Below are 13,213 nucleotides of genomic sequence, written 5' to 3' on the forward strand. Positions count from 1 at the left end.
CCATCCTCCGTGGGTAGGTTCCTCTGTTGTTGCTGTGTTGGCCCTCTAGCATACTCCTACTGTCAATTTGTGGCCATTTTTAGTCAGTATATTGCACCATTCAGAGTCTCACGATCCCACGATGTTTAAGTCCTCACTGCTGGTTGCAATCAACTCTTTTATATATAGTATTACGCACCAGCTTTTGTTGTTCTGTCTCCCTAGAGGTGGATGGCAGGGTCTCGGGAGTACTGACGGACTCGTTCTTCACTCACAACTGAGAATTCTCGGTTCGAATCCTGAGCAAAACAGAAATAGTTGGGCGCGTTTCCTATCACCTCATGTACTGTTCACCTAGCAGTAAATAGGTACCCAGACGTTAGGCAGCTTGTTATGTAGTTGCATCTTTGGGGGGGAGGGGGCTTGATATTAGAATAACATATAAATACACTCTGACTGCCTGTCCCCTGACACATGGAATGAATATTATTAAATATATCAAAGCCATCCGATTCACCAAGGATTCTATCAAGGGACAGATGACCACAATGGACAGGTGGGAAGCGAGACCCGCACGTCCTGCAGTTATGAGTGGGAAGATCTGGTGTGGGTGGTGGAGGGCCACCTCTGGTGTGGGTGGTGGAGGGCCACCTCTGGTGTGGGTGGTGGAGGGCCACCTCTGGTGTGGGTGGTGGAGGGCCACCTCTGGTGTGGGTGGTGGAGGGCCACCTCTGGTGTGGGTGGTGGAGGGCCACCTCTGGTGTGGGTGGTGGAGGGCCACCTCTGGTGTGGGTGGTGGAGGGCCACCTCTGGTGTGGGTGGTGGAGGGCCTCCTCTGGTGTGGGTGGTGGAGGGCCTTCTCTGGTGTGGGTGGTGGAGGGCCTCCTCTGGCACAAAGCAACAATGGTTGAAGACTTTTGTTTCTACTCGTGAGTCTTAAACAATGTTATCACCTGTTTAATGGCTTTTTAACGGTTATTGACCATCTTGGTTATTACTTGCTTCACTAAGCTGTCAGCGCAAGACAATAAGGCGCGTATTCTGATTCATTTGTTCCTTTAATCACTTATTGGCACGGGATCAACGTCAAACTGGGCAGTTTGAAATTCCTTCCAAATAAGTTATGTTTTTTATTGACACAGAGCACTAGCATCGTTTGATTGTTGCTCTGACACAAAATTGACACTTTATGTAGAATATGTCTGCCACTTTTCCCTGGAATAACGGACTTCTTGCAAAGTAAATCGAACACTGAGAGTGCTGTACACGGCCTGCCACCTGTGCCTGCACCAAGAGTGTGTAACGAGTGAAACAATCCACTGTTGCCACATCTATTAGATTACCCCATAATGTGGTCCATAAGACAAACAATCCTGTTTCAAAACCAGTATTTACCCAAGTCTTTCCTGAATCTACGTTCTCCAATCTATATACATTGCTTCAAGAGATATTTTGTGTTGATATATTCAAAATCTTTTTAGTGTTTCCTAACAAATTATTAACAAAAATATAATTACAAGATAAGATTGATGTAAGTGGTGGTGTGAGTGATAAGACTGGTGTTTGTTCTTGTGGGGGCTGCAGGGTTCCTGCCGCTGGTGACTGGGTGTAGCAGGAGCGAGGCTGCCCTGCACCAGGCTCCTGTAGGAGGAGTCACCGTCTACCACCACACGCCCCAGCTCCTCTACCCCTACCCGGCTCCCAGCACCACGCCAGCAGACCTCTATTACTCTACTCACAGCCTCGACAGACGCAGGTACGTTCCTTTAACATCACACATGCAGAATGTCATGCCTGGCAAACTTAATCGAGTTCTATTACACAAATTACAAATACATGACATGAAACTGAAGGCAGGGTAGACTATATTCCTAGACTGTCAAAATGCATTTGATATTGTTTCTCACGGTGTACAGGATAGAAAAATAATTGGGATAACTTGAAAGATACTGAACTGAGAAAGGGGATACCTGAAGGACAGAAAACAAAGAGTCACAACCTAAGATGACTCGAACTGGATAGATCAGACAAGTAGGGACCCTCAAGATGGTAGTGAGACTATTGCTGTTAATAATTTATGGGAATGTCTACCCAAGATACTGAGCTTCTAAATGTCAGAATTTACAGTTCAAGCAGAACTAATGATGAATGGATAATGCGAGAAGGATGCAGGGTGCAGGGTGGGGGGGGGGGTGTGTGTAAAAGCCTGGTTTGTGCCTCGGAGAGGCTACGGGATCCAGTAAGTTCAGTAGAACTTCGGTTTCAACCCTTTTAACCCTGTCGTAGCTCAGTCGATTAAGGCAGTGTCTGGGATGCTCCCGGACGCAGGTTCGAATCCTCGTCACGGCCCTTGTGGATTTGTTTAATGCGAGAAGGGTTGCACGAATTAGAGAGAGACCTTAGCAAACTTCAGGAGCGGGGATTAAGGACATAAGGAGTTATCTACACCATACGGGGAAGGCAGCTGTATAGGAATCAGAAAGAGCACAGATTTGGGAGTGGATCAAATCCGACACCGACACCAGAGATACAATTAAACATAATAATATTGGCAGCATTTGGGAAGCTGGTTAACATTGGTACCTGAATATGCAGAGCTGGCATGGAATCTGCACCTTGTGAGGCACAAAATAATGATTCACATGCTAGTGTGTGGGGCATAAAAAGCTTAACCTCACCTTCCCGCATTCACTGATAGGTAACCGCTAAGTGCCCGGCGTCAGTAAGTACGCATCTAAAAATCCTGCTGGAGTTACATGAGTTACTCTGACTCTTCTCTGAGGCAGAGAAGAGATGTGAGGCAGTGAGGAGAGAGTGGTGGGACAGTTAAGGTAGAATGGGTGTCTAGGCCAGGTTACATTAGTCTAGGTTAGGTAAGATTTGTCTAAGCTAGGTTAGATTAGCCTAGGCTAGGTTAGATTAAGGTAGTTCTGGTTCTGTTTGGTTATTGCTACAATTTTCGCCGGGGCTCTCTGTGCTGCTAACGGAACACAATGTAATTATTTTTGGTCCCTGGATAGTAAGCATTATTTCGTAACTGCTTATATCCCAAACATCCAAAAAGTGGCTATTATTTTTCCCTAAAACTTTGCTTTTGTAACCAGGACAATGATATATTTTGAAATGTACCAATTTGTAACGAGAAAAAACGTGCAAATTTGTGTGTTTTCGTTCAATAAAATCAGATATATACAACATATGATTCAAAACTGACTTGTATTTATACTAAAATTATAACAAATTACCTGATTTTTTTTTTGATTATCTGTAAATCTCTTTCACGAATCAGGTCCCAAAGTTAGTCTCCTCCGAGTAAACTTCCATTTTTTCGTTGAATGGACTTTTTGAGGGGCATCCTGCAGCCCATTGTGACATTAATCTTTACCAGTCTCTCAACCAGCTCCACACAGTTTTGGCTTTGCGATTGCTCAGGAGGCCAGGAATCACTGTATAAAACTGTTCCAAGCTGTTTTCTCCTTCCTGGCGAGCTTCTTGGGGAAGTCCTTGCACTCCAGGAACTTCTTTATCTGTGATGCGACAAAGAACCTGGCTTCGACCTGTGCCTCAGACGAGATTAGGGAAAAAGTCCTAAATGTGCTTAAAGCCTACTAACTCCTTTTCAAGAGTCGTGACGAACTGTTTCTTAAGGTCCAGTCAGATGTGCAGTGGAGGCATTAGCACCTCTGGGGTCCACCAGTGCCTCCCTTTTAACGTTGTTCCTCCATACAAAGAGGTCCACTGTTGCCAGTCCCACCTGTGGTAGTGGTCTTTGGTATCTCTGCTCTCCCAAAGACAAAGACCGTAGAAAAACGTTGATAAATCTGCCTTGGAGACCCATCAGGATGCTAACATTTTGAAGTCTCTGTTGACCTCTGAAGCATGCTCATTATAAGGCATCCAGCAGTCACAAAAGCAAAGTTTGTGGGAAACTCCTTTTTTTTAACCATTTTCTAAACTTTGGAGGCATAAGTAATTAGGAAGTAACACTACCCAAGATCAAAACTTGTCACAGTACTGCATATGCTCACCTTACCCCCATGAACAGGTACAGTCGCGGCAACATCAGCTTGAGTGACGGGCTCAGTCTACGAGCTGGGGTGCTGGCCACACCTGGCTTCTTCAGACCTGCGTATGAGAGTCGCAGCTCCCTGGGAGCCGACAGTGACGACCTCCGACAGTACCGGGATGTTGCCTTATGAGTCTACCCTGAGCACCGCCAGCCCGCAGCTGTATGGTTCCTGTCACCAGGAAGTGCACAGGCTTAACAAGTACCTGGCCTCAGCAAGCACCGGCAAGTACCGGGAATTACTGGGGCGTTAGCAAGTACTGGGAAGTACTGGACGTTAGAAAGTACCAGGAAGTACCTGGCCACAGCAATGTATACTGTTCAAATTCTTTAATTACCAATGACCTAAGGTGCCTAATATACAAAGATACATATATTTAAAAACAAAGTGTATAAGTACATGTGTGTGAATTTAATATAAAACCTAATTATAGGACAAACATTAATTGTTTGTAGTAATTAGAGAGAGATTTATGATGCATTGTGGAATATAAAGCCTGATAAACATCACTGAGTCCACATGAATCTCTGCTAACGTTTACGTGTGTGTATAAATATATATATATGGAGACATTGTATATGGTATGGAGACATTGTATATTTTAGGCTGATAAGAGAGATGCGTTAAACAACAAAACAGAACACAGATGAGCCTCGTTTAACGTCGTGGTTGGGTTCTTGAAATCCGTGACTTTAACTGAAATGACGTAAAGTGAAATAGTGGACCTTATAGGCCTATTGTTGCAAGTAAGGCCTACTTTCCTTGGATATTGGGAAAGATGTACTTTTCATACAAACTTCACCAATTATATGTATTAACATTTATGCATTGTACTTGATTTGATTAGTTTGATAATTTTTCTCGCCTAATATTATGGTATTGTTAAAAAAAGGTAATGAAATGAAACAGACATTTAATTGTGATCTTGAACTTATTCATTGTTACATACCATATATTGGACATGACATAAATGCGCATTTCTCTAGTGAGTGGTGCGGCTGTTGTGGTGCGGCTGTTGTGGTGCGGCTGTTGTGGTGCGGCTGTTGTGGTGTGGCTGTTGTGGTGTGGCTGTTGTGGTGTGGCACACCACATCAGATTGAAGGTTTGCAGTGTCCTCCATATTATGTCTTCTCGCATGAAAATCCTTGTGTCATCTGCAAATAATACAATACCATAGCTTGTGTCCTTGTCCATGTCGGATAATGAGGATGAGAAAAAGTACCAAAGGAAGTAAGATACCTTGGAGGATTGAGCTTTTCATGATTGATGGTCTGGCTTTTACTTACTATAACACTCCGTTCTGTTACTTAGGAAATTGAAGATCCAGCTTCCTATTTTTCCATTAATTCCTATTGAGCACATTTTATGTGTAATAACACAATGTTCACATTTGTTGAACCCATTTGCGAAATCTGTGTATATTACGTTAGCGTCATGTTTCTTACCAGGCGTCTAAGGCCGTGCTATAGTGCTCCAGTAAATGTGACAGCCAAGAGCGCCCTGTTCTGAAACCATGTTGTCCAGGGTTATGTAGACTCTGTGATTCCAGGTGTATTGCTGCCTTATTTCTTGTCACACTTTCAAAGATTTTTATAGTGTGTGATGTTAGTGGTACCGACCTATTGTTTTTTGCCTCCGCTTTATGCCCTTCTTTATGGAGTGGTGCTATCTCCGCTGTTCTTAGTACATAAGAGATAACGCCTGTATCTAAGCTCCGTCTCCAAAAAATTTTGGGGCCAGCGAAAGTGTTTTTTTACAACTTTTGTTGAATATGGAGTTCCAGGAATCAGGGCCTAGTGCAGAGTGAATATATATACTGTCTATGGCTTCTTCAAAATCAAGTGAGGTTAGGGTGATATCTGATATGTAATTTGATGTTGGTATAACATTCGTGAAGAATTCGTTAAAGCTATCAATCTTCAATATATTTACTTCTTGAATGTCCTGACTTCCAGGACGAGCGTGTGTCTTGCTTTCCGACCGCCCCTCGCGGTCACCTGTCCCTCAATAGAATTCTTGGTGACTCGGATACTTTTGATATCGTTCGCCTTATGCGTTTCTGTTCTCGTACTGGCATACTTGGTGATATTTAGCGCCCTCTGATTATTCTGCGCATTTGATGGTGTTACATAGCCTTCCCGGTTTGGTGCCCTCTTTTGATAATTACTTTCTTCAGTATATTTAAGAGCTCATTGAAAACACAGTCGCACTGTTTCCTCAGTATTTCACTCATTTCTTTGTGAAAGTTCCGTCGCCCTTTCGCAGGGGTCCAATAGAAGATATAGTTTTTCTTCTAGATTTTACACAGTAGAAAAAGTATTTCGGATTCCTCTCTACTTCGCTGATGGCCTTTTGCTATCTTTGCCTCTCCTGGATTTTATACGAGTCTTGTAACTTTAGTTCAAACGTATCTGTTTCTCTACATTACTTTCTTTGTCGCTCTTGAGATAAAGTGGGGCGTTCAAATTGTTCCGCAGTTCATTTTCTTCGTCTATAGAAGGAACGTCGTTCTCGTTCCAGTCTGGATCTCTTCCTCTTTTTTTTCTTAAGAAGTCTGCGGCTTGATCATATTACTAGTGACACTAAGCTTATTTTCTCGAGGCACTGGTTTAGGTTTGCATTTTCTAGTTGTTCTTCCCAACTTATATTTGTGAGGTCTTGGTTTATTTGTTCCCAGTTATTCTGTTTATTATTAAAGTTAAATTTGCTGAATTCTCCTCTAGTATTTGGGACTGGCTGCGCAGATCTATTGCCCATGATTGTCTGAACTTTAATTAAATTGTGATCTGAGTAACAGGTATTTATGATCAATATGATCTTGCTCAATTGATCGTTATGTGTGAAAATAAGATCAAGTGTGTTATCTTTTCTAGTTGGGTCTACTATTTGCTGGTTAAGTTCAAATCTGTCTCACATCCGCAGTAGTTCATTTGTGTGTAACTGTTCATTTAGGCTACTTCCCGGTATCCTCTCGTATATAACTGTATTTTCTACGTTCCTCCATTTTTGTGCCGTTGGTTTAAATCCTCAAGCAGGATTATGTTTGGGGCTGAATTTGTGAGGTTTTCTAAACTATTTTATTTTCATTAGTTGTTCATTAAACTTCTGAGTATTTGCCTCCGGTGACTTATATACAAGGACAATATCCACATTTAGGATCACAATTTTGATTATCATCACTTCCACCATATCGTTTGTGGTGTTTAGCAGCTCGGTACAGATGAGTGTGTCTTTGATGTACAAGCTGACCCCACCCTGTGGCCTGTGTTTCTTGTCACATCTGAAAAGATTGATATTAAATTAATTAAAAAGCCTAACATTAAATTTATATTTTTTCTAACAACGTTAAAAATAAAATGGCGTTAACTGGAGCGATGTTAAACGAGGTTCACCTGTATGCTATCTCAGCTAAAGCAAGTTAACAGTGTTAATATGATGCCACACTTGATAGTCCACCTTTAAGGCAATGTGTTATGTAACTTAAGATTTATATTTTTGTATGGTCTGTAAATATATCCCTATATACCAAAAAATATTTCCATAGGTTGTAAAGGCATACACTGCTGCCAAAGGAGAGCAGTGTTGCCATCTTTGTCTTCTGGGTAGGTTGCTGTCATAGAAAATGGGAATGTAAATGTTGCCTCAAGGATCCTTACTGCTGTAACTATTTTAATAATAATAATAATAATAATAATAATAATAATAATAATAATAATAATACAAATAGTAATAATAGGGCATAATCATAATCCCCATGTCATCGTCATTCTTAATTAAATCAACAGCAGCAGCAATAATTATGTTTCTTGATAACAAAAATACATTACGTTGCAATGTATGTACAAAATATTATATATATATATATATATATATATATATATATATATATATATATATATATATATATATTATATATATAGTTTTTTAGGACACTTAATTCCTCACAGCATTTCATTTCAGATTGTTTTTATTTAAAAGAATTTATACATGATGAATATATAACCTACATTTCACTTAACATTAATCAAACATTGTTGGCAATTTTTATATGAATTTTGAGCTCTACATGATTGGTCTTGCATTGAAAATGACTTGAGATGCTGAACCGAACATAATTGTTGCAATGTGATTCAATCGACATTGTCGACGCTGGTACCCAACGTTAATCCATGATGTCACATCTGACACTTTGACTTTAATACAGACTCGCATCGGTTGACTTCCACACACTATTAATACAACACCTGGCCATATGACGTCACCTGAATGGGGTAAAAATACTACAATTTGGTTCTGAAGAGAGAACAAATGTTAGATCATATAAAGATGTCATCAGCTGTGACAGAACTATAAGATTGAGCAGTCGTGATTGCATTTTGAAGTTGCTGAACCTCACATGCAGGGTACATGGCTTTAGCCGCAGGCTATACCCGCGGATTATGAGTATACCTGCAGGAATGAAAAAATTTTGATTACAGTAATATATTCTTATATAAATATCTTAGTTATCACAAAAAAGTATTTACATATTACTTTTAATTTAATGAAAATGCAATTCCTATTTTCTATGGGTGCAAATGCTGGTTAGTAACCAGAATCTCCATCTTGCCAAATATTAACAATAGAATATTATAAAATTATTAACATCACAAAGTATAATATTTCCTTTCAATATTAACAGAGTGAAAAAAGTAAGTGGAATAAATTTAAATAGTTTTGTAAGCCAAAGTGAATTTATAAGTAATTTGAAATTAATTTCAACTATGCCACTGGATAACAGAATATAGTTGCTTAAATTTGTTGAAGCTTCCACTTCACAGCAAGTAAAACTAATCTTTCATTGAATATATTTTTTTAGCTTTATTTTATTCCTGAAAATGTTACTCATGTGAGAAACTGTAGTAACAGAGAAAAGGCATACATCCCTCTCAATATATTTTAATAAACAAACGTTACAGAGAATATACTCTATCATAAGTGCTGAAAACGATAACACAATTACTCGCTTTCTTCTATTTTGTACTATTTTGACTAAATGCTTAATTATTAGGCTAAGTGATAATGTTAATAATAGGGTAGTTGTCATTAAATCCTTCCAGCAACTTTAATTGTAAAATCTAGGCATCGAATTATCTAAAACTGTTGATCTAGCAACCCGTCTTCATCAACAAAGGTCAAACGCTCGTTAATCCACACGCGAATGATTGAAATTCAATCCCTGTGAATGACTGAAAAATATTTCACACACGAATCGCAGCATTGTTCACGTTTTGTTCACATTCTCTGCTCGAATTGCACCTCTTTAAGAGCTTCATCCACATACTGCATATACCAAAAACTGCCAACAGAACCTAAGTTTGACAACTATTCAAAACATTCCTCATAGCAAAAATGGCTATAAACTCATCGGACACCAAGAAATTAGTCTTCAAACTACACAGCAAAAAAGAAACATGCAACCTCATAAATGTCCTTTGTAATATAAACTTTAAATCTAAATTTAGTGATATACATGATATATGTGAGAAAGTTGCATGAATGCGCAAGCCATAGATCACTAAAAATCGGGTACTCGTCTGTTTGTCTCAATGGTGCGGTGGTCACGGTACTGTGTACGTTTAGGGGGGATCCTGGACGGCACGGAAACAATTCACTTTGGCTTATTGTCAGGCCGAATTCGAACAGAGAGCGGCAAAGCGGTTGAGTAGCTGCTGCAGGCCTTCTGCTGTATGTGTGGCGATCGCTGCATTGTCGGCGAAGAGGAAGTCCCTGAGGATTCTCATCTTAACTTCCATCTTTGCTCGGAGTCTGGATAATTGAAGAACTTTCCATCAGATCTTGTCCGGAGACAGATGCCCTCTGTGGTTATCACAAAGGCATGCTTGATGAGGATCACGAAGATGATGCTGAACAGAGTTGGAGCAAGAACGCATCCCTGTTTAACACCACTGTTGATGTTGAAAGGTTCAGAAGTATATATGCAAAGATCGATTGATTGGTCCCCAAGCCAAAATGCAACCGAAAACTTCCTACCCCTGAAGGGTTCGAACCCAGACAGATTCGACTCCATGCACCTTAGTGTATCCAGTACTAAAGCACCTAGACCATACTGATTATACAAAAAGGTTGGAAGTCGTGAGACTTTTAACCCAACCTCCGACAGCACTCGATGGTCAAATTTAGGATTCAGACATTTAATCAAATGCGAAGCTTGAATGATCCCCAAGCCAATATGCAACCGAATTTTCAGTTGCATATTCGCTTGGGGACCATTTCATAATTGATTTTCATAATTCTTGAACTTTGTATTTATTATTATTTTTTTTTGCCTAGTAATTATGTTCTCTTTTATTAGCTCTGGTGATGGAGTATATTTTTCAAAATGTTTGCCTTGAATAAGTTTTGAAGAAGATGTTTGCCTTTGATACTACTGATCCTCACACACACGCACGCACACACACACACACACACACACACACACACACACACACACACACACACACACACACACACACACACACACACACACACAGTTGATTGACAGTTGAGAGGTTGGACCAAAGAACCGTAGCCCAACACTCACACAACGAGGCGAGGCATACACAATACTGTCCAAAGTTGGGAACCAGAAAACATATGAACACTACATGTTTCTTTATACGCCTAACATAGTTAGGTATATAAACACACATGTAGTTCACCTCGACTGTAGCTTTAAGTCCCATTTAAGGTTGTGATTATTTTCCCAAAATATATTTTTCAGTTTAGAGCTATGTTGTTGTTGTTGTTTTAGATTCAGATACTCGGAACAAAAGTTCTAAGTAGCACGGGCTATGGTGAGCCCACAACGGTCTTATTACAGCTATTCTTTTCATGCTATTTTTGTACTTAATATATTTTATGTAACTGACAACTGGACATACTTAAATGTTAACATTAGTAACAAATAATATGAGTTGGATTACTACATATTTTACGTTCTCTTCAATAAATTTTCAAGTTATATGTTATTTTTAACCCTTTGCTGTTTAATGTGTTATTATTTTTTGTTTATCCGAATACCTGCCCACCCGCGTCGTGTAGGTTTTCATTAATTAATAAGTTATCACTTTCGCACCTTGGTGGTTCTTGAGCGAGTCAACACTCTTTGTGTTGAGTACGGTAGAGTGGCGCACTCACGAGTCAAAAAAAAAATATTTGTATAAATTCTATTTACTATCCGATCTATAAGTACGAGATACAAGAGCAGCCCCACAGGACAAGGAGGGTGTCCCTACAACAACAAGTGAGGCGGAACATCAACAAGAACCACCCGCGGCCTACAGTACTAAGTAACCTACCACGTGATGAAGAATGGGATCCTCGTGATCCATTATACACTTAGCACTCACCAGCTATAAACTAGCAAATCAACATCTGACATCATTTCCTCAACAAACCAGGACAATTACATTGTGTACATCAACCACAAGCTTCTCTGCCAACCACACATCTGTGATCACGTCAGTACAGCACAGTTCTCCCGGTACAGCTGCATGACTGCACCACCGTCCTCACAGGCACCACCATCTCTCCGTCTGTGGTGCAGCAGCTGCAGCTCGCCGCCATTGCCATCCACCAATCATTCATCATTAATAATATACAAAAATCAACATCATCTACGAGTGCAGTCTCGCCTCGGTCATTATCTCACGTATCAACTCATATCACTCACAATGCCAAAGTGGCCACAACCCATATCCTCCCCACTCTCCACCTTTATAATTTGTTTATTATAATGTCTTTATAGATATTTTCCCCTAGCAATAATATTGGCAAGACGACACCACCTCCCCCGACACCGTTGCCATGACAACCGGGACGCTGTTGTGGCGTCCAGTGCTGCTCCCCGCAGCCGCTCTGAGAAACTGGATTATTTTCGTATTAAAGCCTTGTCAGATAAGTTTATATATATATATATAATCGGTAGACATTATATATACGGGAAAAAGAGATAGTCATTATAAAGGTTAAGAGTCGGGAGACACTCTGGTATCGCCGGGAACTTTTCATTGTCTTCCCGGAGAGTGGTGATCAGTGTTGCCATCTGGCGGCGTCGGCACAATACCATGTCAACACGGGACCCTTCCTCCCTCCAGGAGGACGATGATATTACTACAAGGTGAGTCCCCTACTGTAACCGGTAACCTACCACTACACGGTGAGTCCCCTACTGTAACCTACCACTACAGTGTGAGTCCCCCTACTGTGACCTGTAACCTACCACTACACGGTGAGTCCCCCTACTGTAACCTACCACTACACGGTGAGTCCCCCTACTGTGACCTGTAACCTACCACTGCAAGGTGAGTCCCTACTGTAACCTACCACTACAGTGTGAGTCCCCTACTGTGACCTGAAACCTACCAGTACAGGGTGAGTCCCCTACTGCTACCTGTAACTTACCACTACAGGATGAGTCCCTTACTGCGACCTGAAACCTAAAACATATTGGGCATAATCTTACTGTAACCAACATGCAAGTGAAAAATATTTATCCACCACCCAAGACAGAAATTAGTAACACTTAGTGCAGGAATATGTCTGATAAAATTGTGTACCATATTTCCCAGAGTGTGAAGTCTGTTTCGTGGAACGTGTAAGATGGCAGCGCCACCTTTGTTGTTAATGTTGTAATGGATTATATGATGAATGAAGAGGCACTTTGTAACGACGTGTCTCATTGGACAATACAAGGAAAATAGCGTTGCGCAGTGAATACAAATTAAAATATGTAGATTAGTGGAATGGGAGATAGCTCTATTTTTAGGGCTTAAGAGTTAATTTACCTTTTATGTAAACAATATATTGGATGATATTTGTTGTTTATGTATTGGCATTTAGGTGTTAAGGCAGAGACGACGTGACGTCACACACAAAACGTCCAATGGTCGACGGGGAGTTGTACCTCTATTTGCAGTTCATCCCTGATGGATACTGCATTCATAGAGGGATACTAGCGGTTGCATTCAAGAATTCTCTGAACTTCTTTGGGAGAGTTTTTTCTTGGCCCACCAAACTGACGTTTATCATTCAAGTTCCCGGATTCCTCCGACAGCCAGCACCACAGTCTAACATAGCAACCATTGCCCCTCGTTGATATAGCATTAGTTGAAGTCCCCTGAAGT

At 40.6% G+C, this 13,213-nt stretch overlaps 2 protein-coding genes across 3 annotated transcripts in view; both read left to right on the top strand.

The window, feature by feature from the left end:
- Rcd6 (Reduction in Cnn dots 6) overlaps positions 1 to 11,049 on the top strand; it is a 42,380-nt gene extending 31,331 nt beyond the window's left edge. For both annotated transcript variants that reach the window (XM_069302540.1, XM_069302539.1), the window contains exons 9-10: positions 1,564 to 1,735; positions 4,025 to 11,049. In XM_069302540.1, the coding sequence (XP_069158641.1) occupies positions 1,564 to 1,735; positions 4,025 to 4,178 (326 nt within the window). In that variant the 3' untranslated portion in view covers positions 4,179 to 11,049. The remainder of the gene's footprint in view (positions 1 to 1,563; positions 1,736 to 4,024) is intronic.
- A 993-nt stretch (positions 11,050 to 12,042) lies between these two features.
- LOC123764906 (dynein regulatory complex protein 10) overlaps positions 12,043 to 13,213 on the top strand; it is a 48,101-nt gene continuing 46,930 nt past the window's right edge. The window contains exon 1 of the mRNA XM_045753104.2: positions 12,043 to 12,207. Within this exon, the coding sequence (XP_045609060.2) occupies positions 12,155 to 12,207 (53 nt within the window). The 5' untranslated portion in view covers positions 12,043 to 12,154. The remainder of the gene's footprint in view (positions 12,208 to 13,213) is intronic.

This window comes from Procambarus clarkii, chromosome 48 (genome assembly GCF_040958095.1).
Source record: "Procambarus clarkii isolate CNS0578487 chromosome 48, FALCON_Pclarkii_2.0, whole genome shotgun sequence".
NCBI classification, from domain to species: domain Eukaryota; kingdom Metazoa; phylum Arthropoda; class Malacostraca; order Decapoda; family Cambaridae; genus Procambarus; species Procambarus clarkii.